The 13,689-nt window shown below is 40.9% G+C and overlaps 1 protein-coding gene across 12 annotated transcripts in view; it reads right to left on the reverse strand.

The window, feature by feature from the left end:
• Positions 1-13,689, reverse strand: part of grb10b (growth factor receptor-bound protein 10b) — a 242,701-nt gene that overhangs the window by 84,351 nt on the left and 144,661 nt on the right. For all 12 annotated transcript variants that reach the window (XM_069912207.1, XM_069912206.1, XM_069912177.1 and 9 more), the window contains 2 exons: positions 12,032-12,248; positions 7,695-7,833 (listed from right to left, as the gene is read on the reverse strand). In XM_069912207.1, the coding sequence (XP_069768308.1) occupies positions 7,695-7,833; positions 12,032-12,248 (356 nt within the window). The remainder of the gene's footprint in view (positions 1-7,694; positions 7,834-12,031; positions 12,249-13,689) is intronic.

Raw genomic sequence — 13,689 nt, forward strand, 5'->3', positions numbered from 1 at the left:
AATACAACTTCTCTGGATGGTGGGGTGGGGGGGGGGGGGGGGGGAAACGACGACAATGTTTCAGTATACAAAATCTCATTGGAAATAGAATTGGCTGTTTCTTTTCCCACAGTAGTGCCAAGTATTTCCAGTATTTTATGCTTTTATTTTGGGTATAAGCATCTCTAAACTTTGTGCTCTTGCATTTTGTCAGATACCTTGGAGGTGACATTGAAAATTGTTTTGAAGGTTACTGGTAACCTAGACATTTAATATTCCTCAAACCAGGATCCAGACTAGTAATATATCTGAGCAATTTGAATGGTTACCATGAGGGAAAGGTGGCATTAATTTGAAAAAAAATACAATTAATCTTTTCATTCTGCAGTTTGCAAAAGTTTGTCTTCAATTCACGTGAAGTTATTTGTTCTATTGTTACACAACTTATCCTTCCCTTCCTGCAAAGTCTAATAAAATTATACATTTCCAGTCCACTACATCAGTGATAGTAGACAAATTGAACATTCAGGGACAGGGATTGAAGCACTTTAGGAAAAACATGGATTGATAGAGAATGAGCAGCTTGGTTTCGTCTAGGGCAGTCAGGTCTCACAAACTTGACTGAACTTTTTGAGGAGATGACAAAGATAGTTGATGAGGGTTGAGTAGCGGACATGGTATTCAACAAGATCCATCTTGGTAGGTTAATCCAGAAGATTAATGGACATGGGATTTGGTTGTGGTGGAGAGGTGTTATTCTGACTGGAGATCACAACTCTTGTTTGTGCTGTTTATAAATTATTTGGTCAAAAGAGTAGAGAGACTGATTAGTTAGTTTGCAAACAATAAAAAAAATTGCTAGTGATGTGGATAGTGAGGGTGTAAAAACATACAGTTGGTTGTTTTTCCAGACTCTTTTGTGTAGTCTTCCAAAGGCGCTATTTGCCTTGGCGAGTCTGTTGTCTATCTCATTGTCGATCCTTGCATCTGATGAAATGGTGCAGCCGAGATAGGTAAACTGGTTGACCGTTTTGAGTTTTGTGTGCCCGATGGAGATGTGGGGGGGCTGGTAGTCATGGTGGGGAGCTGGCTGATGGAGGACCTCAGTTTTCTTCAGGCTGACTTCCAGGCCAAACATTTTGGCAGTTTCCGCAAAGCAGGACATCAAGCGCTGAAGAGCTGGCTCTGAATGGGCAACTAAAGCGGCATCGTCTGCAAAGAGTAGTTCACGGACAAGTTTCTCTTGTGTCTTGGTGTGAACTTGCAGGCGCCTCAGATTGAAGAGACTGCCATCCGTGCGGTACCGGATGTAAACAGCGTCTTCATTGTTGGGGTCTTTCATGGCACAAAGATAAGCGTATACAGAGCCGTTGTCATACCCACACTCCTGTTCGGCTCCGAATCATGGGTCCTCTACCGGCACCACCTACGGCTCTTAGAACGCTTCCACCAGCGTTGTCTCCGCTCCATCCTCAACATCCATTGGAGCGCTTTCATCCCTAACGTCGAAGTACTCGAGATGGCAGAGGTCGACAGCATCGAGTCCACGCTGCTGAAGATCCAGCTGCGCTGGATGGGTCACGTCTCCAGAATGGAGGACCATCGCCTTCCCAAGATCGTGTTATATGGCGAGCTCTCCACTGGCCACCGTGACAGAGGTGCACCAAAGAAAAGGTACAAATACTGCCTAAAGAAATCTCTTGGTGCCTGCCACATTGACCACCGCCAGTGGGCTGATAACGCCTCAAACCGTGCATCTTGGCGCCTCACAGTTTGGCGGGCAGCAACCTCCTTTGAAGAAGACCGCAGAGCCCACCTCACTGACAAAAGGCAAAGGAGGAAAAACCCAACACCCAACCCCAACCAACCAATTTTCCCTGCAACCGCTGCAACCGTGTCTGCCTGTCCCGCATCGGACTTGTCAGCCACAAACGAGCCTGCAGCTGACGTGGACTTTTTACCCCCTCCATAAATCTTCGTCCGCGAAGCCAAGCCAAAGAAGAAGAAAAACATACAGCAGGATATAGACCAGTTGGAATAGATGGACAGAAATGCAACATATGGAGTTTCTTGGTGTGGTGCACTTTGGGAGAGATGTGCAAGGCAAGAGTTTTTTTTTTACACATTTAGTAGGTGCTTGCATTTCTAGATAGACAAATATGCAAAGATTCAAATGATATTATGTGCAGGGAGAAGAAATATAGTTTAATTTCACATCATGTCAGATGTGGATGCATAGGTCTTGTGTTGTTCTCTGTATATAGTAAATGAAAAACTCTAAGAAACAATGATGAACAGAGCATTTTTAGCTGTATATCCATAGGTTTCTGGAAGTGGCAACATGAGTAGATGGAATGGTAAAGGTAGTGTTTGGCATCCTTGCCTTCATGGATCAGGGCAATGATTCTCGAAGCTGGTAAGGCATGTTGTAGCTATATAAAACTTTGATTCAGTCATATTTGGAATACTGCATGCATTTCTGGTTCCCACAATTCTAAAAAGATGGGAAGGGTTGAAAGAGTGGGCAGATGAAGTTTACCAGTATATTGTCTGGATTGGAATCTATTAGCTACAAGGAGAGGTTGGACAAACTGGGTTTGTTTTCTCTGGAGCATTAAAGTCTGAAGGGCAACCTGACAGGTTCACAAAATTATTGAAGCATTAGAGGGATTTGTTTAAATTGGCATTTCAGTCAGCACAGACAAGGTGGGCAAAAGAGAGTGTTCTGATGTTGTACCATTCTGTGCTCATTAGCAAAGTTTCCCCAAACATAGATGGTATTATCATTGGACAAGGAGCATCCACTTGTGATCAGAACCTTTGTTAAGCATTTAAAGATTGGGGATGACACCTTAAAAAAATTTACAATGTTACTTCATTATTTTAAGTCAAAATACTATCCTTTTGCTATCTGGCATTATACCATGAATAACCAAGACAAGTCTTCAATAATGACACAAAGTTCTTTATCAAAAGTGGTCTCTTCACTTCTATTCAGCTCTTTTTTCTCATTTTCCATGATGCTTGAGATTTTCTCGGTTTCCCTTTTTGCATCATTGCCTTCATTGTCTATTGCAGACATCATTGTTCCTGCAGAGAACCCACCATTTCAAGCTCAAATTGAACTACCACCACTTTGGAAAACTGCTCCTGCCCTAGTTTCAATGACTATTGAATATTTAATTATATTTCTAAAACTTATTTTTCTCCTCATTTTACGCATGCAAATCAGAATTAAAATCTCCACTATCTGGAATTCAAGCAACCGGCAGTAAATAAATAAATAAATGAATGAATGAATGAATGAATAAATAAAAGAAATTAAAATTAACAAAAATAAATTAAATTTTAAAAGGAAGTTTAAAATTGTAATAGTAAATGTTCTTCAAAGCAACACACAAACCCTGGTGAAGATAGAAGGAAACATTCAGCCTGTGGAGTGCCCCAGTCATGCCCCGCCTGCACCAGCTATTTGAATGAAGTTTGAATTCAGTAGTATTTGAATAAAATGGCATCACTCAGAATGATGAGCTAGCCAATGCCACTCGTCGCTCGTGTAACTCTCACAAGTGTCTCCCTGTCCCTGCCTAGTAAGTCTTTATCTTTATTAGTATTAAGTATATTAGTAAGACTTTATCTGTAAGCTTGGGGGGGGGGTAATTAATTATAATGGCAGCACGGTTAGTGTAAATGTTAGTCCAATGCTATTACAGTGCCAGTGACTGGAGTTTGAATTTAAATTTAAATTAAGTTATGGGAATTAACTGATTAAAGTGAATTTTACACTCTTAAGAACAGCAATACCAATTTTTTTTCCCAAATCACATTTTACTCTGTCTTTTAAACTGTTTATTCTTAATGCTGGTGTATTAATTAGGCAGTGTATGAGCGAGTCACAGGCAACAGGAAAATTCGCATATCCGGCATAAGCAATCCCCGTAGGTTCCAGATACCGTGGATTACTCCGCAATATATGTTGGTTCGCCAATGTGAGATCCCATTCGTACATGCGCAGCCATTACATTCGTTGACTTGCAAGGAGCAGCATGCGTTTTTAGCGCGGGAGCAAAAAAAGCACTGAATCAGTGGGGAATCGTAGTAGAGAGACCTCAAAAAGCACTAAAATAGTAGATTTGCAGGAGCAGAGCCCTGAGGGAGATTGCAGGAAAACGATCCACAAAAATGGAGTCAAACCCCCAAATGAGCCCTCTGGAGTAGGAGGTGAGAGGTAAAAATTCCAGTACTACCAGTTGGAGGTTCCAAGGTCCTGAATGAGGGGAGGCCCCGTTGTGGCCTTCTGGAGGTGGAGGTGTACTGGAAAAGATCTGGGACATCCGGCGGGAGGTTCCCGGGTCTTGATGAGGGGCTGGGGAAAAGGCAGGGCAGCAAGAGCCTGAGGAGGAAGGCCTCCAAGAAGAGCCCCCGTACCACTTCATTAGCGCCAAAAATCCAGCAAGCTTGACGGGGTGCAGTGTCCCAGCTGAGGAGCAACAAGACCAATCTACCTCCATTGGGGGTGGGATCAGGCAGCAGTGGCCTCCCTTCGTTGAAGGTGGGGCCTGAGGCTGGCTGCACTGACCTTGCTTCGTTGAAGTTGGGGTCTGAAAACAATAGCAGCGATGCCAATCTACCTCAGCTGGGGGTGAGATTAGGCGACAGAGATCTATCTTTGCTGAAGGTGGGGTCCTAGTCTGGCTGCACTGACCTGGCTTCGTGGAAGTTGAGGTCTCAAAAAGCAGGCAGTGATACCGTTATGCTGCTGCATGAGGTGAAGGGACCTCAGTATATCAAGTGGCAGCGAAGGAGAGTATCCCGCACAAGAGCAGGTAGGACATGATTCAAACCTAACGTAGTGAAGCCACCCACCTGACGGGTGAGAATAACCACCAGAAAAAGCCTGAGGAAGGGCATGGTCTCTGTTCGATGGGCACCCACTCAATCGCAGTCCGAGAGTAAGGCCTGCCTGAAAGCAGAGGCCTCGACCAGCGATGAAATTGTAGGTCATCTGGACAAATCGGAGGAACTGGTGACGGCCATGGTGAGTAAGTTTCCAATACCATCAGAGCAGGGGAAGGATATTTATGATTATGCATGGGAAGATGATGAAGGGCTGGTAATGGAGGCCGAGTCACCCAAATCCCCATACACTGCTCAGAGCCATATACCAACTATTGCCGCAAAGTTTGCAGTACCGAGTGGTAATGATATTGGGGGGGTCAATAACTTATATAGTATTGAATGCTTTTCAGGAGACGGTACTAGAAGAATCCATCAAATGGTACCCCTGCCTTGTTAACTGCCCTCTGTTGGAGGTGACTAAGGTAAACACTGCGATATGGGACAACTTGAAGGTTCCCACAAGGGTAAAAGACATGAAACTGCAAAGATTACAGGAGTCATTATTTAAAGGTATCACTGCATTTGCACAAACGCTCTCACACTATTTATTGAAGACCCAACAAGATGCTCTGCGACTGTTATCCCATGCAAACTATGAACTGAATGCCTTCAGGAAGGAGTTGATTAAGCCTGATTTAAATGTAAGATACGCTTATTTGTGCAGACCCTCTAACCCTGTAACAAAATTTCTATTTGGTGACAATCTCAGCAAACAGGTGAAAGATTTGAATGAGCAGCAAAAGGCAGCGGCTGGTGTGGTCAGAGGTCCAAGAGCACAGGCAAGAGAACCTGTTATGTTTCACTCCTTGTGATAGTACAGATCTATCACCAATGTATATAGTGTATATAGTTACAGTATCTAGACTGTGGTTACAGTGGTTAGAGCTTAGCCACGCCTACTGTCTGGGCCTTAAAGGGTTGTGTCCCTAGCCAAGTCGGATCATTCCGGACTGGTCGGCCACCTGTGAAGAGCTCCTGTCTTTTGCTAATAAAAGCCTTGGTTTGGATCAACAAGTCTTTGATTCTTTCGACGAGCTCTACACTCCTATCGCAGGTATGCAGGGGAATTTAAGCAGGTTATCCGAGGCAGTTTCCCGCTCCAAGCAGCAACAGCCAGAAGATCTTTTTTAGGGCAACGTCCTCTGTGGAGACAGCAGCAGCAGAATTTTCCTGCTCAAAAAAAGTGCTTTGTGGAGGTGGGCCCAGAATGCACTGGCCGCTTACAAGGTGGGTCAATAACAGTTGAGTCCACTTGATAATTACAAGGCTTTAATGGTTGGCGGTCAATTAACGCTATTCTATGATAGCTGGTGTAATATTACCACTGATGCTTCTATTTGGCAGATAGTGAAGGGGAATAAAATTGAATTTGATCCACAGAAAACCCCTCCAATAAGGAGGAAGGATCTATATACATATATATGCAGACCGCAACTGACAGAGGTTGTACATGCCCAGATCACGACGTTAAAAAAAAGCAAACATTATTGAAAGTTGCAGCCATGAAAAACGAGTTTGCATCAAACATCTTCAAGCAACCCAAAAGAAAGGTCTGCACTAGAGTTATACTGGATCTATCAGATTTTAACAAATATGTCTTGTACAGGCATTTTAAAATGGATAACCTATATTCTGTGATGCTGATGTTATGCAAAGGCTATTTCATGGTCTCGATAGTATGCAAGATGTATACTAATCGTTCACGATCTGCCCACAGTACAGGAAATTCTTATAATTTTCCTGGAAGAGAGAGCTATGGTAGTATAAGGCTTTGCCGAATGGGCTGAGGTCGGCACCCAGGGCATTTACCAAGTTACTGAAGCTGGTGTTTTCAAGGCTCAGGAAAGAGGGGCACATGGTAATGGGTTACTGAGACAATACCCTTATCGTAGCAGATCGTTCAAGGAAACAAAACTGGCAGTAGCAGCTACATCAAGATTATTAAGTAACGTGGGGTTTCTTATACATCCCGAGAAATCAGTGCTGGTACCAACTAAGAGGTTAAAATTCCTCAGCTTTATTATTGATACAGAAGACATGAAAGTTACCCTGCCAGAGGACAAAGTGGCAGAGATTAGGACAGCCTGCAGAGGGCTCATGACAGAGTATTGTCCCTCCATAAGAAAGGTGACCAGTTGATTGGGAAATTGGTGGGGGCTTTTCTGGCTGTACAATATGGTCCGCTAAATTAATAGTTTCCTGGAAAGGGACAAAATATCAGCTCTCAAGGCAACTAGGGGACATTTTGACAGGCCCATGAAGCTAACAACTGAGCCCAGATCCAATCTGGCATGGTGGATCAACTATATCTCGCAGGCTTACGTGAGGATCGAGCTCAGAAAGGTGGACCTGGAGATAGTCCCCAGCCTACATTTGGTTTTTACTAATGTAGAGGAAGCCACAAGGAGTCCACCAAATCCAGTTGATGTTATTTATAATCCACTCCAATTCCTTACAGTTTTAAATGGAAACTTTATAAATAAACCAACAAAAAACTTATGCAAGCTGGGAAAATGCAAGGCAAAATTATTTACACATGTATGGAATGGAAACAACCAGCATCAAATCATAAGAGAAATCACAATAACAAATTTCTTCTTCATGACAAATCACTTTCAGTAAAAATGTAAAGTTAACGTAAAAAAAAATTCCACTATGTTAAAAATTCAAGCTAAAAATAATAAAATGCTTCAAGAAATTAAACAGTTAGGAAAATTAAAAAAAATAACTTGCATCAAGGAGATGCTCTCTGATATACATATGCACTTATTGGACAGCTTTGATTGTGGAAAATTAAAAGCTGTGTTGTAACTCACATGATTGTGGGTAGGTGGACTCTGAGGCATAGAACTAGGAGTTAACACCGGAGAGCTAGCAGGACTGCACAGCTCTGGAAATGGATTTGGAATGGCAGGCAGAGATGATGTACGGAACTGATCTTCTTCCTGCAGTCTTCTGAAAATTGAGGGATCAAACAAGGTTCATTTTACAAAAATAGGTAATGCTGGACTAAACATTTGACTACTAAGAAAATTATATTTATTTTTAAATTTGCAAATCTTGCAGCACAATCTGTAGTTGATAAATTGCAATTAATTTGTATCTTTAAAGACCAAATAATTTGACTGAGTGACATCATAAAAAGGAGAATTTTGCTCTAATATTAGAATAAGACAAAGACTAAATTTATACCATAGATTCAATGAAGAAACTTCTTCATGCTGTTTAAATGTGTGCTAATAGTTGGAATGAGAAAGACTGAAACCTTTGATGGAAAATGGATTTAAAAAGGATAGGCAAAAATTAACAGGATCACAGGTTGGATCAGAAGTTTGAGGATGTTATCCAGTCAATAAGATAGGACCAAAGGCATTGGAATGGGAATACTTTTCTGGAGAAGAGAGGGAATGGGAAAAGGAAAGCTGAGAGATGAAGTTAGCGGTGTTGAGGAAGCTTAAAAAAATGCTTTACTGATGTCCTATTTTGACTAAAACTGTGTTGTAATATCACAAATTTTACACACTAGAGATTAATTAATCAGTATAGGTATTACAGTTTAAGACAGAAGATTGGCTAAATAGCTTCAATTGATCAAAATTAACTAAAGCTGAAAGAGATCCTTTATTAAAGAGTACAACAAATTGCAAATGATGTTACTGAATGTTTGGATGGGTCTTCAATTGTATAGATTGTATGATAACTAGAGCAGAATTCTACTTTGCAAGTACATTCACTATGTGCAGACTTCAGTAGGGATGTTATCTGAAGGCTGCACCTGGCAACTGGAGTCAGGTGACTCAGGCAGTTGGGAGTTGAAAAGCTCAAGTAGCTAATTGTGCAATAGAGATCAAGTAATCTGTGACACAGGGTGGTATTAATTCACTTCAATGCAGCAGTCTGGGAAGATGGTACTATTGATGGGAGTTCTATACAGTTCATGCAGCAGTGAGTAGGAAATTTACAACGGATTAGTTTTTTATCTAACCATCTGTACTCACTCATCTCCAATATGTCACAGCACTAACAATAATCAGGATATGGCTTCCCATCTTCTAGGACATATTAATCATTATGATGACCCTTTACAATTATTTTGAAGTAAATGATATCTGTAAATTTTATATGGTGATGGAGCACAAGCTTCTGGCTCAGTGTTGTTTCACTTAATGTAAATCTTAAAGGTAGGCACTTGAAAAGATCAACAAGCACAATGATGTTTACTTATCCTATGCAAAATAAAATGCACTTAAACTAGGAGCATTTAATACAGGATAGTTTGGCATAAATTAACTGCTGTGATTAGCAAAATACTTGTAGCAATTGGATGGTTTTTTTTAAAGAATTCACACTAACCTCTACAATAAAATTCTTGATATCTGGTACCTATGGGGATTGATAGATGCTGGGTAAGTGAATTTTCTGGTTGCCTGAGATTGTGTGTTTGATTGGTTGAACTAATGGTGAGGTGTACTAATTTTAAACATTTTTTTTTACTTGTTTATTTTCTGTGATTTTTTTTTTCTCTTTTCTGATTGTTTGAGGCTTCCAGTTCCTTGAATTCTGGATAACAGGTTTTACTGTATTAAACAATTTCATCAAGTCAAGGTTGGGGGTTATGATATATGAACATATTGCTCTTGTTCTGCTTTGTGATGTCACAGATTTGGAGATCCCTCCAAAGTATGTTTTGTGCGTAACCAAGAGGCATTTTGCAGGGCACATACCATGTAGCTTCAGACTTGTTTGATGGCTATCAATTGCTAGGGTAGAAGATCTGTGGCTATCCAGCAAGGTGCTTTGTGCTGGATAATATCAAACTTCAGTGCTCTAGGAAATGTAATCATCCAGATAAGTGGTGAGTATTCAAATACTCAACTAATTTGTGCCTCGTGAACTTAAGATGAAATATTCAAAGGTCATCCAAATTGCATCTTGTTTTATTTAAACTGTAATTCCCTTCATAAAGTTTATGAACCCCAGATGTTACTATCCAGAAACTAAGCAAAGATGCTGTTGAATAGCACTGAGATGTCATGTTAAAAATCAATCCATACATAAAGAGAGGGTCAAAACATGGGATGCTTTATTATCTGAGAAACTGCAAAAGGACTGTTGTTCAATTGCCAGTGCCTATCTGTAACTTTTCGTTAGAAGCAAAGAAATATAACTGGAAAATCTGTCCCAAGAACAAAGTGATTAATCTCCAGTGGTTACTCTCTTTATGTAAGGTACAACTCCAGCTAAATGAGCGTTTACATTTTAATACCTTGAATTCCTTTACTGGGGTCCTCAATGCCAAGAGTGGCCATTCTTATTTCACTTATGGAATTCAATTCTTTTGTCCTGGCAAAATCCAAACTGAACATTGGGTACTAGCTAGCTTAGTAACAGAACAGGATCTGCTGTAACAGCATCACTACTGTTGGTGTGGACCTGTGGGGAACGGAGATACAGCGCTTTCTCCTCTGGGTCCAACCACTCAGTTTGACTGCTGTGGGCTCTTTAGAGGCTTTAAATTCCCTGTTAAAGGAGCAGACAGTGGTTATATTTAAAATTCTGAGCCCAAGATAGCAGCACCTATGTTCGGCAGCGGCCTCGAGGGATTGCAGACTCTGGGGAAGCAGAGGACTGGTGCAGGGCACCAGAAAATGGGGAGACCACACCCCTCCCTGTTTGAGAAGGAAAAGCAGCAGAGATGACCCAAAGCACTGTGCCATTTGTGGTGAACCAGCAAGGGGCTCTAATGCTGTTGGTGACTTGAGGCAAGGAACCCAAGCAGGCTGCTAGAGACTGACTGAAGGGGTACTAGATATTAGAACTGAGATGTGAGAGGGTGCTGAGGGCTTCCTGGTTATGTCAGAAGTTTGGTTCTGGAGCATAGTTTGTCAATAGTATGGACTGAAGGTTGTGTGGCTGCAATGTGAATCCATGGATACTCAGTGGCTCTGGGGGACCCTTTTGCTTATCTCTCTCTGACTGTAAGGGGTGCTAGGCAATTTCTGTTGATGCTTTATGGTAGACAAAAGGAAATTTCATGTAATATTGCTTTTTCTGTTTTGTTAGATGACAATAAAAGAATCTTGAACAACACATTATTACTCTTTTCCTTAACTGATGATGATGTGGATGTCATGGCCAAGAGGAGCATATATGTCTATTCCCATGATTTGTTCCTGACAGTCTTCAGCCATGTGTAAATTTGGAATCCTATTCAAGATTCCTTTTATTGTAAATATTCAGTAACACATAATGTGCAGAGTAAGGGCCCTTAAATGAAACTGAGTTTGTTGTTTAGGACTCTGAGGGTGGAGAGGTAACAACTGTTCCAGAACCTTAGTATGAGTCTTATGGAACCTGCACCTCTTTGCTGATTGTAGTGGTGAGACCAGAGCCTGTCCTGGGTGGTGTGGCTCCTTGGTGATTTCTGCTGCTCTCCAGCAGTAATGTTCCATGTGGATTTTCTGGATGTTAGGGAGAATTTTGCTTGTGCTGTTCTGGGCTGTGTCTACTAGCTTCTCTGGGCTTTCTGCTGAGATATATTGGTGTCCCCATACCAGGCTGCAATGCAGCTGGTGAGCACACTTGCCATTACACATATAGAAACTTGCCAAGGTTTCTGATGTCATTCTTATCCTCTGCAAACTCCCAAGGAAGTAGAGGTGCTGAATGTGCTTTTTTATGATGACTTTGGTATGTTGGGTCTGGGTAAGTTATTGTCACATGTGATATTAGTAATTTCTTGACCTCACATCATATAAATGAAATTGGTTGAGGTGGAGTCAGTGCCATCGCAAAATCCAGAAAGAAGCCAAGATGGGCAGCAATGCCATTCTGTACAAGGTGAGTAGAGGAACGCTTAGGGGAGATATTAGAGGTAGATTTTTTTTTTAAGAGTTTGGCGGGTGCCTGGAATGCATTGCTGCGGGTGGTGGTGGAGGCTGGTACAATAAGAACATTTAAAAGATACTTAGAAAGGCATGAAGATCAAGGGAAGGGTATGGGCTATGAAGGATGGAAAGGTTGGATTGATCATGGAAAAGATTTACATTAGTCAGCACAATATTGAGGCCTGTACTGCTGAGAGCAAGAGACTGTTGGGTAAAGTACATCAGTACAGTATAGAATACAAGCATGAAATGCTTCTATATCTTACCTAACTGCCAGAATGTGCATTGGCTGAGAACGGAGCAACTTCTGCCTTGGTGATGTTGGCTGTGGCGAATTTGTTCCTGAACTTGACAGCTGATTACAAGCAGGCTGATCGTTTTGAATAAGTGGAAGTGTTTCTGATTGATTGCAACAAACAGAATACAAACTATCAAATGAAGAGTTCATGTCATTCACCAAAGCTTCCAAGTCTACATCATCATCTGAAAGGCAAAAAGAGAACAATTATCTCAATAATTGTTTTGGCATTTATAATTTATAGCTAAAATTACTCATTAAAAAATAATTCTCACCAAGATTAGACTGAATAATCCAACAATTGACTTGATACAACATAATTCTCACTTTGTGGTCAAGGAAACATTCAATAGGTGTTGAGCATTTTGCAGAATTTTGGTACCCTCAAAGAGAAAATATGCTAGCATTGGAGGATATGCAAAAACAATTACACTCCTCAGGATGAAGGGGATGTCCTGTCACAATCATTTTACAAAGTCAAATTTGTTTTCATTCGGGTTTGGAAATATAATGGGTGATTTTTGAGGAGACAGGTTTCTGAGTCCAAAACAAAGAGATGTAGTTTTAAAATAAGGGCTCAATATCTTAAAACTGAGATGCATAGGAATTTCTTGCAAATATCAGTGAATTTCTGACATTCTTTATCGAGAGGCTTATGGGGGTTTGATCATTGCAACAAATTTTAAGTATAAGGTTTTGAAAGATGGGGAAATTCAGGGTTATGAAGAACTGGTATTGAAGAGTTGTGGCTTGGGCAGATGACAGTAAATGGTGGGCAGTTTGAAGCATCTGGTGGCCTACTGCTGTTCCTATTTTCATGAATGTTCAAATTTCACAAGCAAAACTCCAAAACAACTTTAATGACAACATGATCTAGTAGTAATAATGTTGCTTTCTTAAGTAAGTGTAATCCCTACATAATCGTGTTATATTTTTTTTACAATTCTTCATCTATTGGGGGAAAAAAATACTCTGAACAAGTTTACATTCAAAATCTGATGAGTCTGTTTATAGATATCGAATCAAATCAGATTTGAATTAGAAATTTATAAATGCTCCATGGCCTAATTTGGACTCTATGCTCCTGTCTATTCACTCAGATTCCTGGAACAATGTTGAAGCCTCCATAAACAAAGGCCTCAAAAAAAAACAGCAAATGAAACACCAAGAGGTTATTTTGCATAAGTGTGACATTTTGTGTATATATATTTTTTTAAATTACTTTAAAAGTACCTTGATGGCTATGAAACACTTTGTATGTCTCATAAATATGAAAGGCTGATTTACAGAGAGGTGAGGAGGATCTATCAAGGGTTAACCCACACAAAGTGGCAGGACCGAACAACATACTTTAGAAGTGCTGATGGACCGTGGGGCCCTGCTTATGGAGGTCCTTACATTTTACTCAGGCAGTCCACTAGCCCCACAGAATTCAAAGGTATCAGGAAGTGCTTTGAGTGGCTGGTAATAGAATGCATGAAATTGCATCTTTCAGCAAAATTAGATCATTCCAGTGTGCCTACAATCCAAAACAGCCCACAGATGATGCTTATATCCTTGACCCTGCACACCATCCTCACCCACCAAGAGAATAATGCCTCATATGCCATACGTTGTTCATTGACT

Source organism: Narcine bancroftii, chromosome 1, assembly GCF_036971445.1.
Source record: "Narcine bancroftii isolate sNarBan1 chromosome 1, sNarBan1.hap1, whole genome shotgun sequence".
NCBI lineage: Eukaryota > Metazoa > Chordata > Chondrichthyes > Torpediniformes > Narcinidae > Narcine > Narcine bancroftii.